The following is a 14,566-nucleotide window of genomic DNA, read 5'->3' as shown; positions in this document are numbered from 1 at the left end:
CTGATGTAAGGAAAATGTTCAGAGATAGATTGTGGTGATGAACGCATAACTATGTTATCATACTGTGGACAGTGGATTGTATATCATGGATGATTGTATGGTGTGTGAATGTATTTCAATAAAACTGAATTTAATTAAAAAAAAAGATACAATGCTGAGTGAAATAAGTCAGACACATAAGGAGAGATATTGTATGTTACCACTACTATGAACTCCTTGAACAATGTCTAATCAATGCCTTATAATGTAGAATATTGGGGACCTAGTGCTAGACAGAGGCTAGTGAAGGGGGAATGATAATCTAATATATTCAGATAGGTTAATGATGGTGAATTCAAGCATATGGGAATGGATAGCAGTGATGATTATTTGTTAATGGGATTATAAATATCAGAGATTTCTTGAGGGCGAATAGGATTGAAAGGGGGGTTGTTTAGAGGCATATATCCCACCAGTCAGCACTACAAATATGGATAGGTGCTTCCAGGATATACTTCTAAGGTTTGACACTGGTACCAAGAGTTGACAACAGAATGGTATATGGGAAAAACCTACCTATAGCATACTAGGGACTATAATTAATAGGAATACCTTACTAGTACCACACAAATGCTAGAGACAAATAATTAAGGGCTGAAAAGAGCTATGAGGTGTTTTGGCTCATTAGAATTGTGTAAAATGGAGTGATAAGGATTGTACAACTAAGTGATGATGTGAGATATGGACAGATTATCATGGACATAACATACGCTATGTGAAATTAGGAATCTAGGAGTCACCTCCAGAGAACCTCTTTTGATGCTCACATGCAGACTTTCTCTCTCTAAATCCAATTCTGCAAATAAATTTATCACCCTCCCCCTATTATGGGACAGGACCCCCAGGTGAATGAGTCTCCCTGGCGACGTGGGACATGGGTGCCAGGAATAAACCTGATCCTGGCATCAAGGTGTTAAGAATGCCTTTTTGACCAAAAGGGGGAAAAGAAAGGCAACAAGATAAGGTTTCTGTGGCTAAGAGTTTTCAAATAGAGTTGAGAGGCTGTCCTGGAGGTTACTCCTATGCAAGCTTCAACTAGATATGCCAAATAGCCACATTATGATAAGACCAGTTCAACAGTAGTCCCGAAAACTCTAAAGAATATCCGATCCCTATCTGAGACTCTATAAAAGTTTCATTCACTAAGTTTATTCTTCAGAAACTTAAATCCTCCAGACAGCTCCTATGCCAACTAAATCCCAAAACCCAGAGGCAATAGCCTCTTTAAGAACATCAACCAGATGTGTCCCCTTTTCCCATAATGTCGACGCCACTTTTCAACATGAGCAAGTCAGGGTGGTCACTCCCTAGACATCCCTGAAGACCAGAAAAGTCATTAAACTATTGCAAAGGGTGGCAAACAGACAAGATGGAACTCAACAAAGGATTACGAATACTGAACCTCTATATAATTTTCTTTTTCTTAGTTGCTGGGGTGTTGGAATAGCTAAAAGGAAAGAACTGAAATAGTGGAACTGTAACCCATAACATTCTTTGAAATTTGCTCTATAGCAACTTGTTAAATTGTAATTTGAAAGTTATCACCTTTTTGTATATGTCACATCTCACAATAAAGAAATAACAAACTACGGTACTGTAACTCATAACATTTTTGGAAATTTCCTATATAACTACTTGTTAAATCATACTTTGCAAGTTATTACCTTTTTGAATATATGTTATATTTCACAATAAGGAAATAACTGAAACTGTGGAACTACAACCCATTATATTCTTTGAAATCTGCTCTCCAACTACTTGTTAAACTGCACTTGGAAAGTTATCACTTCTATGTATATATGTTATACTACACAATAAAAAATACTTTTAAAAATGAGATACCATTTCATACCTACAGAGTTGCTACTATTTAAAAAAAAAAAAAACAAAAATAACAAGTATTGGAGAGGATGTGGAGAAATATAAACACTCATACACTATTGGTAGGAATGTAAAATGATGCAGCCTCTATGGAAAACTGTTTGGTGATTCCTCAGAAAACTAATTATAGACTCATCATATTACCTGGCAATTCCACTTCTGGTCATATACTCAAAAGAATTGAAAATAGGGACTCAGATATTTGCACACTGATATTCATAGCAGCATTATTCACAACTGCCAAAAGATGGAAGAAGTCCAAGTGTACATCAACAAATGAATGGATAAGCAAAATGTGGTATACACATTCAATGGAATATTATGCCGTTGTGAAAAGGAACAAGATTCTGATTCCTTCAACAACATGGGTGAATCCTGAAGACATCATGTTGAGTGAAATAAGCCAGGCACAAAAGAATAAATATTGTATGATCTAACTGATATAAAATAATTAGAATAAGCAAACATAGAGTCAGAATCCAGAACACAGGTTACCATGGGCTGGGGAGGGCTCAAGAAGGGGAAGTTAAAGCTCAATTGTATAGAATTTCTATTGGGGTTGATGGAAAAGTTGTGATAATGGATGATAGTGATAGCAGCAAAACGTGAATGTAATTAACAGCACTGAATTATATATTTCTGAATATGATTAAAGGGGGAAATTTTAGGTTGTATATATGTTATTAAAATAGAAATTTTTAAAAAGGCATGATCAGGGGTTGCCAGGGGTTCAGAGGGAGGAAGGAATAGGTGAAGCACAGGGAATTTTTAGAGCAGTGAAACTGTTCTGTATGATACTGTAATGATGAATACATGACCATACATTCATCAAAACTCATAACTCATAGAACTGTATAACACAAAGAGTGAATCCTAATGTAAATGAATGTATCAATATTGGTTCATCAATTGTATCAAATGTACCATGCTAATGCAAGATGTTAATAATAGAGGAAACTGTGTGAGGGAAGGAGAGCCATATAGGAACTCTCTAAACTTTTTGACCACTATTTCTGTAAACCTAAAGCTGCTCTAAACAATAAAGTCTATTAACTTTAAGAAACAAACAAATGTACTGTGTTAGAGACTGCCAGTTGCTCCCCCTGTATCTATTTTTTCTTTTTTCTTTAGAAACAGAATCACCTCAATTTTAGCCAGCATGGCTTTCATAACAAAGACACAGACTCTTAGCCTTCTTTGGTGCAACTAAACATAGTCTTATGATTAAATTCTGACCAAGAATGAGATTTGAGTGGAAATGACATGAGTGACTTTCAGGTCCTTTTCCCCTTCTTCTGGCTGGAATGTCAATGTGATGGCAGGACCTAGAGCAGCCATTTTGTACCCAAAATGGAAGATGCCTGTAAAGGGTTATAGAATCAGCCGACCAGCTTTAGACTGTCTACATATAGATTATTATGTGAGAAAGAAATAAATTTTCTTATTTAAGCCAAAAAAACCCACAAAGATTATTGACTATAAAATACAATAAGTGAACCCTAATGAAAACTATGAACTACAGTTGTAGTATGATTATAATAATATTGTTTCATCAATTGTAACAATGATACTTCACTAATGCAAATAATAGAGAAAACTGTGTATGTGGAGGGGATATATGAGAACTAGGTATTTTCTGCCTAATTTTTCTGTAAACTTACAACTTTCCTAATAAAAATTAAATTGATTAACTTAAGAAAAAAACTAAAAGGAGAAACAGCCATGGCCAAAGAAGGGCATTTCGTTTTTTTTCTTTCTTTCTAAAAATAAAAACATCTTTTCAAGTTGGATTCATAATTTGTATTCTCAAAGATTTGTATACTACCAGGGAAAAATACATCATCTTTTTAAAAAAATAGTTTTATTAACACAACATACAATCCATTCTAAGTGTACAATCAATGGCTCTTAGTATAATCACATAGTTATATATTCACCACCACAATCAATATGAAAACATTCTCATTTCTTCCAAAGAAAATCCCATACCCCTTAAATCCCTATCCCCCTATTATTGACATTTAGCTTTGGTATAGTGCCCTTGTTGGAATTAGTGAAAGACTATTACGATGTTACTGTTAACTACAGACCTTATGTTTGTGTTAATTGTATTTTTCCCCATATACCCCCTTTTATTAACATCTTGTAATAGTGACATATATTTGTTCTAGTTCATGTAAGAACTTTCTTATATTTTTACAATTAAGCACAGTCATCATCTACTCTAGGTTTCACTAAGTTATACAGTCTCAGGTTTTATCCTTTAGGTTTCCTTCTGGTGACATCCACAACCCTAGCCTTCCCCTTTCAACCATACTCACACTCAGTGTTGTTAATTACACTTACAGTATTGTGCTACCATCACACAGTATTGTGCTATTTCTGAACTTTTACAATCAACCTTATTAAACATTCTGTCATTCTGTACTCCTTAAGTAACATCTGCCCAATCTTTACCCTCTTTTTATCTCCTGATAACCTATGCTCTTGAATTTAATTCCCAGAGTTTTCTCATTATAATTAGTTCATATTAGTGAGACCATACAATATTTGTCCTTCTGGGTCTGGCTTATTTCGCTCAATATACTGTCCTAAAGGTTCATCCACTATGTTGCTTGCTCATTACTTTATTCCTTCTTACAGCTGCATAATATTCCATCATATGTATATACCACAATTTATTTATCAACTCATCAGTTGATGGACATTTGGGCTGTTTCCATCTTTTGGCAATCGTAAACACTGCCGCTAAAAACATCAGTGTGCAAATGTCTATTTGTGTCCCTGCTTTCAGTTCTTCCACGTACATACCTAATAACAGGATTTTTGGATCATATAACAGTTCTATACCTAACTTCCTGAGGAACTGCCAAACTGCCTTCTAGAGTGGCTGCAACATTCTACATTCCCACCAACAGTGCATAAATGTTCCTATTCCTCCATATCCTTTCCAGCATTTAGTTTTCTGTTTTTTTGCTTTGTTTTGTTTTGTTTTGTGTTTTGATAATGGCCATTCTAGTAGGTGTGAGATGGTTTCTCATTGTGGTTTTTATTTGCATTTCTCTAATAGCTAGTGAAGGTGAGCATCTTTTCATATGTTTTTTAGCCATTTGTATTTCCTCTTTGGAAAAATGTCTATCCATGTCTTTAGCCCATTTTTTTTTAATTGGTTTATTTGTCTTTTTGTTGTTGAGTTGTAGGATAAATCATCTTTTAAAACTGAAAAAAAATACTGTAACTAAATTTTAAATCAAGTATAAGTCAAATGTTAGAAAATTTGGGCTTCCATTTCTTGAAAAAAAATCATAGTATATCTGTGCCAGATGGATGGGGAGAAGAAGGAAAGCAAAAGCAGTACCTCTAGTATTTCATCAATAACTTAAAGGGGTATTCAAATCAATCCAAAATGTTTATTGAGCACCTACTATAATATAGGATATACTGGGCTTGGCAAAAAATCTTGCCTCTATAGGATCTCCCAAATTAGTTAGGAACCATTGGTGTCACATGTGGATGGCTACCTTGAAAGGAAATGCTGCAACTGCTTCAATTGTGTTTTTTAAATTGTTGGCAGATACCTCTATTAGCTATCAATGAAATACTGTTTTTTTTTTTAAAGGGAATATAAGAAAATAATATTTTCCCTCTCATTTTACCTCAGTTATACAATAATTTCATTTTAGTCTTAGTTTGTATACAATAAAACAGAATTACATGCTTATTAGTTCTACAATCAAAATTTATGTAAAACAGATAATTTATTATCTGGCATATAAATCCTTATTACTGAAAAGGTTTATAATTTTTTCTAGATCTAATATTCTATGAATTATCCAAAGATTAAAAAATAGTGAAAAAGGTTTCAGGTGTGAAATAACTATAGAAATATTCAGAATATAAGATGTGTTCAGTTAGAAACACACATATTTTATTAAAGCCTGTATCTAAAATATGTGATCTCAAACACTAAAAATATAGATAATTCATAGTGATCACTGGGATTTTAAAATTTAAATTAATAAATGACAAAAATCTGACTTCTCAATTATTATTAGCAATTAGACAGCTATCTTAAATCTTTCTTCTCTCTGTATATTATTTTATTTCCATTCTCTTTTCCTCTTTCTTAGCCTTTGTTTTTAAAGGAAGTCCTTTGAAAACAAAACAATTACCAAATTTTCTCTCTCAGAGAAGGCCTAAGGCTTGAAGAAATGGAATAGTTCTATTTAGTAGAGTTCAATTTCCTAGCAGTATAAAAGGTGATGCTATCTGAAAGTACTGAAAATTAAAAAGTGGGACAATTTTCTAGTTCCAGAATTAGGTCTTCCAAGGGTAGCATTATCATGGTGCAAATTATCAAAATTAACACTCAGATATTTTTGTAATGTGTCATATTAACGCACAATATGCTTCACAATATGTATTAGAGAGAAACAATTACTTAATATTTTTCTTTCCCTAGGACAACTCACTCCTCTGATTTTCCCATTGGTTCCTCCTCCTCTCAGTCCATCTCTAAATATTGATGAGCTCAGTCTTTGGCCCTCTTCTTTGTGTATACTCACTTCCTAGGTGATTTCATTCAATGCCATGGCTATAAGCACCATTGTACACCAAATTTCTATCTCTAGTCCCAACTTCTCTCCTGAACCCTGGACTTGTTTATCCTACTGTTTTCTCTCCATCTCTGCTTGGAGTCTAAGAGGCATTTAAATTTACCATAACCAAAATGGAACTCTTGGCTTATAAACTCACTTCAAACTTTTTCCTACCTTCCTTTTCCATTTCACTTACCCAGGATAGAAACCTAGAATATCTTTGCCCCCTCCCTTTCCCTCATGTCCACATCCTTACATGGGTAAATCCTTGCATGATAGGGCTCCTGTTTATCTCCGTCTTCCTCTCTACCATTCTCTGCCTAGCCCACGTTGACTCTAGCTACATGTCCTTCTAGCAGTGCCTTTAATATGCCAACCATTCCCACCTCAGAATCCTTTCACTTGCATGTCCTATAGTCATTCCCTGCCCCATCTCCAGATCTCTTTATTCCCTTACCCCTCAAAGTTTTCTTCACTGCATTTATTATTAGCTGAAAATTTATTATATACTTGTTTATTTATTATTGACCTGGCCTTTTACTAGATTTTCTATTTTATTCACCATTGTATCCTCAGTTCTGGGATACTGCTTGGTGCATGGTAAGTGTCCAATAAATATTAGCTGAATAAATAAATCTGTGATACAGCAATGCCTAATAAAATGGTTTCACAGTACTATGGCATCCCAACACATCACATATACTTATATTTATTTATAAATACTAATGTGATCTAGATTTTCAAATGAAAAATTAAAATTATTCATAACTTTCTCCTACTTCATTAATTTAAAATATTAACCTAAAAATATATATTCAAAACAAATAGTACAATGATGCACAATATTTATAATGTCACCAAGTGAAGAAAAAAGGAATATGCACAAAGATAAGTAAGTTTAAAACTCACACACATTTTTAGGACCCACAATCTTGAATTCAAACTCTATCAACAGCTCCTGAGTATATAAAGATTTATTTCTTACCACAGAGCTTTAGTGTTGTGACAATATCTATTTGTTCCATCAAATGGGTATAGTATGACAACTTTAATTCTTTTAACTTATGTTTAGGACAAATTAGGAAGCTTGTGATTCTTTCATACAAGTTTAACATATTAATAGATAAGAAAATGAAAGTTAATTTATGAAAATTTTGCACTGTTAACAGTTTTCATGGAAATTTGACATGGGCAATTATTTTAAAATACTTACTTTTTTCATCAGTTTTGTCTTTTATTGCTATGGTATCATTACTTAGAGACACAGTCTGTGCATTCAGAATATCTGTCCTCATTCCAGGAAACTTTGGAGAAGAAATGAAACGTCCTTCATAAGAATATAAATAGATACCACCACCATCCACAAGAAGAAAATGTCTAAAAATAAAGAATGACAATAAATTTTCAAATAGGAGTATATTATATTATCCTTTTTATATCAAGGAACAGTTTATTCTTTGGAAAAATCTAAATATTACAAAATAGTAGTTACCTAGTAAAAAATAAAAATGTTAAAAAGTGAAAGTCAACATTGGTTGTTCTAGTTTAAATGTTCATAACCACCACCCAATCTACTCAAATTTTCACTTCTTTTACATTAAAATTGTAATTCATTTCCTTTCCTAAAGAAACATCTCTATACAAAGAAAATCAGAAAATATTATAATTTGTAATTCAGTTAACTTTAATGCCATGTGATATCTGTTTCATGAAATAGCTTTAATACATATTTTATAATTAAAGATTAAACATTGGTTAAAGTCCAAAACAGCGAAAATGACTCCAAAATTAACATTAGGGCCAGTATTTATTAAAATAAGATGCTTCTGACTTTAAAATCAAATAGTGATCATCAGTAAATACATTCATATCTAAAAACTCACACAGTTTTTACAGGAGAGGCTCAAGTTCGTTTGCTGTGCTAAAAGCTATATTCAAGGATAGAGCAAGTCAAAATGTAAATATATTATTGCTGTTATTTTTTCCTTTGAAAATGAATAACCATTATAAAAAAATAATTCAAACAATACGAAGAAACCAAAAGACCCTTTGAGATCTTACGTCCATTGAGATAACTATGGCAAACAAAATGTGTGGTTATATCAACTTAATTTATTTATTTTTATTTATTTATTTATTTTTTAATTGTTTCATTTCAGATTTATTTCCCACTTAGAAAGTTACATTTTCTTGATAATAAGAAGTAGGAGTTTCAAAAAAATTCAAATATAAGACCACCTTTGAGAGAATTTTTAAAGAGTATATCAACTTAATTTAATCAACTCACTCCTGACGGGCATTTAGTTTATTTCAAATTATTCACTGTTTTAAAGAATACATAAAGTATATATACATTTCTGCTTGTTTACCCTACTTATTTCCTCAGTACAACTTCTAGAAGCACAATTACTGGAGCATAGGGTATATACTTTAAAAACTTTATATATATATATCAAACAACCCTTTGAGAAGGTTGTATTGATTTACACACATACACTACTGCTATTTTGGAGTGCCTGCTTCCTCAATGCTGAAGACATTATTAATTTTTAAAAACTTATGTTCAAGATCTTATTCTTAATTCAGAAACATTTCTTGACTCAGGAATTGTTCTTTCTTGCTATGGAAACAAGCAGGAAATAAAGAAATACTAAAGCCAATGAAAAGTTATTACCTAATGAATATCAAATGTATAACTTCAATTAAATTAATACTTGAGGATTAGTGGTTTGACCTTTACACGGGGCTATTAGAGCATGAAAACACTGTTTGTTAATCTTTAAAATGTGACACATCATATCAATATGTATTCTTTCTTTGTCTCAGTACTAAAAGCATTTTCTCTTCTAAACAGGACATGATAGCTTTTAACCTCCTTGTGAGTAAACACCCTGTTTCAAGGGGCAAATATCTTTAAATGTACAAATAAGACTAGCAATGTAGGTATTTAGTAAAATATAGTTTTAGATAATTAAATGCCATTTATGCCATTGACATATGCTTTTAGTAACAGCATACTTAATAAATTAAAAAATAAATAAATCTATTTGAAACTGTGGGAGTAAATATCTGAAATATGGTTCTTAGATAGCTGGTATCTTTCGAATGGCAAAAATGTCTTTTTGTTTTAAAAATGTATGGTATAACTAAATACATAAATCATATGTTTCAATTTAATTAAACAGATGATACAAACTTTGACATAACATTTTCTTGATGACTCAGGGTTATCAATTTGTGATCATACTTTTCAGTAACTGTTTAACTGATAGTTTTGATATTCATAAGAATCTTGGTGCATCAGAATAATTATCATACTACTCAACTACAAAGTTCCATGCTTTTAGTTTTCTCTATGCTCCCTTGCCATACAGTCACTTTTCTTCTGTCATTATGCCAACAGTCCAACAGTTCACCAGCACCATCATCTTCTGGTTTGCTATTTGTAAAAAGCTGTTGGCTAGAAAACTTGATAAACACCTTTGAGAACTGTCTAGATGGTAAGAGGATGAGGAATAAAGTACAGTTTTAGTGCAAAGGTTTTATGAGTAGCTCTTTTAGGTACTTGTCATACTTTATTCCAGGTTTATTGAATTATAACTTTCAAAGTCTGACCTTTGATTCAGTAGGGTATTACTACTGGACTAGACAGACTGATTTACAGGTTTCATGGAAATATGTGGGTTCCTGAATATAGCTATTCCTAATGAACTCCAGTCAATTGGTTTGGAGTTTCTTAGTCTTGTATATACTAAAGGACTTGGGAAAGAATACTATTTTTCAAATTCATGTTACAGCCCAGTAGTACTTCATGAAATCAATGATTTTCAACCAATATTTAAAAGCAAAAACAAAAAACAGAACAGAAAAAAATAGAAAATAGGTAGACCATAGAGTCAAAACTATTTCATAGTTATTTGCCTATTTCACCCTCATTCTCTCATGTCATCATTCTGATGTTTACTCGTATGAGTTTATTCTTGTTATTTTCACACAAATTAATAAATTTATAGTTTTAAATTTCTGTTTTAATTTCTAAAATTATACTGATGATACATATATATAACACATATAACCTGCAATAATTTAAGAATGTAAAGACATTCTGAAACTAGAGTTTCAGAGCCACTGGCCTAAGAGCTTTTTTATTCTCGTATTGTCTTTTTCTTTTAAAACATATTATACTAGAAACAGATTGACTCTAAATGAAACAGATTGACTGTAAACGACTAATGTACCATTCTGTAAATAACATGCTTTAAGGAGTACATTACAGCTGTGTGACACATTTTACCCCCAAATCCAATAGTCAAACATAAGAAACAAACTACCTTTCTGCCTGCAGAATTAAACTAACAGTTCCTTCCTTGAGATCAAATATAAGTGGTGTATTCCAGTTCTTCGTACTAAGAGAAAAATAAAATGGATATTTATCAACATTTTAAAATACAAAATACCTTTTACTAAGCAGAGGTACTAATTTTAAATAAAGTGACTTTAGTTTCAATGTAAATCCTATACATATTTCTATTACACCATGTGACACAATGTTCTGTAACCAGGCACGTCTATACCCCCAACTAGAAAATAGAGGATCTGAGTCCTTAGCACCTAGCACATATTAGGAAGTCAAAAAAGGTATGTGGGTATTACAATATGTGAATTGAGGAATCTTAAGTCTAAGTCCTAGTTCTGCCACTTACTAGCTGTGTGAATTTGGGCAAGTCATCTAATGTTTCTCAACAGAAAAGCAGTAGCAGCATGGTACACTGAAAAAAGGATGGTTTTGACTAGACATATCTGGATGAGAAATATCGTTTCATCACCTGTTGGCAGTATGATCTTAGCAAGCTAATCTACCAAGACTCAGTTCTTCATTTTAAAAATTTCCATAAAGTGTCTGGCAAACTGCTTGTGATATAGCAGGTATTCAACAAACTGATTATTTTTCCTATGGATCTCCCCATGTTATTGTTGGGCTGAAGTATTCTATAAACTGTAAAATATTATATAAATGTAAGCTATGACAATGCTTGTTGAATAAATGCATGAATAAATGGACAAAAAACTGCTTTTGTTCTTATGGGGGAGCATGATTCAAAGATTGGGATGGGTGGAGAGAACATTTACAAATTGAAAAATCCATCCCCAAATAATTTGCTTCACAGTTTAAAATGAATTTTATTACTCCTGTATATCTGGACCCTCTCTCAATTACCTTCTTACAACTCATTCTTTAAATCAGATTAAATCTCATATTCAGATCCAGGAGATGGGAGAAGGAGTTACAGTGAGTAGGCAAATTGGTGGGAAATTAATTAGCTAATGGTAGGAGCCTGATACCCATTTCAAGAAGTAAATTGCAGGCATAAAACAAAAGAACAGATTAGTAATAATAAAGACTTTTTTTAGGAAAAAAAATCACGACATGCTTCATTTTTTCAGTTGCTGGAATTAACCTTCATTCTTTGCCAAGAGAACTGACAAGAAAAGTAGTGATTATGTAAGCTTTTTTAATGTACCCTTATAAAATATCTAAGATTTTAGACAACTAAGGTGTATGTACACACATATCTTACACACACACACACACACACACACACACACACATATATACATACATGGGGGGAAAATGTAAATTCCCTAAGCCATAATGCTGAATAGAATAAGAGTATTTTCTGCACAACTATTTGAAAATCAAATTAAAATTTAACATAAAATGCTTATATATTATTTTGCTTATATGGAAGTTCTTTCCATGTAAACCTGGTATTCGTTTTTTGCTGGCATTATTATTTTAAAAATTATTATTTTTATTATCAAACTGGTTATTGAGAACTTGGATTCAAATACTAGTTCTTCTTTAGTAATGAAGTTAAGTTATTTGACTTAGGGAAAGTTACTTTAATCAGCCTCTGTGTTCTTTAGTTTCTTCATCTTGTAAATAGGAATAATAATAATAATACCACCAAACCACAGGATAAATTAGATGATGAACATAAAGGACAGTATTAAAGTGCTCAATAAATGACAGTTGTTATTATCTAAAATACTAGCAGTAGGTTTTTAATTTAATGAAATATGTTTTGGTGATATAGGTCTCATTTTAGTCTTCCTCCTTGGTATTTCATTTTAATAAATAGTTTGTACCTTAATGGACATCAAGACATTAAGAGAGAGGAAGCAAGGAGAAATCAGAAAAGGAGAAAAGGGGAAATCAGAAAAGAAGAAAAGCAATCTTATATTTTGCCACACATTAACTGGGATGGGGAAAGTAGGGTGACAAAAAGAAAATAGTAGCTGCTAAACTTTTGACAACTATTTTAAAAAGCAACCTCACTAATATAAGTAAGACTTAATGATACTGATCTTACAGATTCAAACATTATGTTCTTGCCACTATAGAAAAAACCTCTCATTTAGGGCACTTAAGAGCCTGTCTTTTATCATTAATAGTTAATTAAAAAAAAAAACACAATGAAAAAAATATGCAGGAGTGAGGGGAGAATGCAGGGGTGTTAGGCTTCCCCACCTCGATGGTTGCTGATGTGCTCAAAGACATTGGGGACTGGCGGTTTGATGGGCTGAGCCCTCTATCACAAGATTTGCCTTTGGGAAGACTGTTACTGCAAAGGGGAGGCAAAGCCTGCTTATAATTGTGCCTAAGTGTCTCCTCCTGAATGCCGCTTTGTTGCTCAGATGTGACCCTCTCTCTCTAGGTAAGCCAACTGGGCAGGTGAAATCACTGCCCCCCTCCCCACTACGTGGGATCTGACACCCAGGGGTATAAATTTCCCTGGTAACGTGGAATATGACTTCCGAGGAGGAATCTAGACCTGGCATCATGGGATGGAGAACATTTTCTTGACCAAGAGGGGGGTGTAAATGAAATGAAGTAAGTTTCAGTGGCTGAGAGATTCCAAAAGGAGCTGAGAGGTCACTCTGGGGGGCACTCTTATGCACAATATAGATAACCCTTTTTAGGTTCTAATGAATGGGAATAACTAGTGGTAAATATCTGAAACTATCAAACTACAACCCAGAACTCTTGCATCTTGAAGACGATTTTATAACAATGTAGCTTATGAGGGGTGACAATGTGATTGGGAAAGCCATGTGGATCACACTCCACTTTGTCCAGTGTATGGATGGATAAGTAGAAAAACAAGGACAAAAAAAAAAAACAAAGGAAGAATGGGGGGCACAAATTTGGGTGTTCTGTTTTTACTCTTGTTTTTTTTAATCTTGCTTTCACTTTTTCTGGTACAAGGAAAATGTTAAAAAAATTGATTGGGGTGATGAATGAACAACCATATGATGGCAATGTGATCAGTGGATTATATACTTTGGATGACTGTATGGTATGTGAATAAATCTTAATTAAAAAGAAAAAAAAAAGAGCCTGTCTTTCTTCAAACAAATGAAGAGACCCTAAAGTGAAGATATCTTCTCTACCTCCCTTAACCCCATGAAAATTAATTATTCAAATATCTGTCTGCACTGACTGTGAGGGGATTTTCTCATCATAATCCCGCCCATAATTTCTCAACTCTTTAACTGTTCATTCTCCTCTTTGATAAAAGGAAAAATTTTTACATAAAATTGAACTGCCTGTTTCTTTGCCCTTTGTCCTTTGCTTTTCCTGTGTCCTCCAGATTTGGCTATTATTCCAAGTTGTAGATTCTAATTAGTAGCAGATTTACAAATCGTGAGTAAGAATTTGTTAACACATAGCTATAGCAGTTGTTATTTAAACTGGACATCTTTGGGTAGCATATTACTGAGTTTTTGGGTACCAGGATAACACTACATATTTCTCAATTCATTTATTCATTTGAAAATATTTATTTATTAAGTACCTATTAATTTATTTATTAAGTACTTACATGTTAGGCACATTGCTAGGTACTGGGCACACAGTATGAATAAGACACATATAACCTCTATCCTCCATTTTATATTTAGTGATTAAACTATACTTAAATAATGTTAAAAATACAAAAAAAAAAAAAAAAAAAAAAAAAAAAACCCTTTATTTGCAACTCTTG

The 14,566-nt window shown here is 32.7% G+C and overlaps 1 protein-coding gene across 4 annotated transcripts in view; it reads right to left on the bottom strand.

The window, feature by feature from the left end:
• The window catches only part of IFT80 (intraflagellar transport 80), a 213,833-nt gene that overhangs the window by 49,011 nt on the left and 150,256 nt on the right, over window positions 1–14,566 (bottom strand). For all 4 annotated transcript variants that reach the window (XM_037841715.1, XM_037841695.1, XM_037841725.1 and 1 more), the window contains exons 11-12: window positions 10,850–10,924; window positions 7,732–7,895 (exon numbers count right to left, since the gene is read on the bottom strand). In XM_037841715.1, coding sequence (XP_037697643.1) covers window positions 7,732–7,895; window positions 10,850–10,924 — 239 coding nt within the window. The remainder of the gene's footprint in view (window positions 1–7,731; window positions 7,896–10,849; window positions 10,925–14,566) is intronic.

This window comes from Choloepus didactylus, chromosome 1, assembly GCF_015220235.1.
Source record: "Choloepus didactylus isolate mChoDid1 chromosome 1, mChoDid1.pri, whole genome shotgun sequence".
Lineage (NCBI taxonomy): Eukaryota > Metazoa > Chordata > Mammalia > Pilosa > Megalonychidae > Choloepus > Choloepus didactylus.
This window is presented reverse-complemented; position numbering and strand designations above follow the sequence as displayed.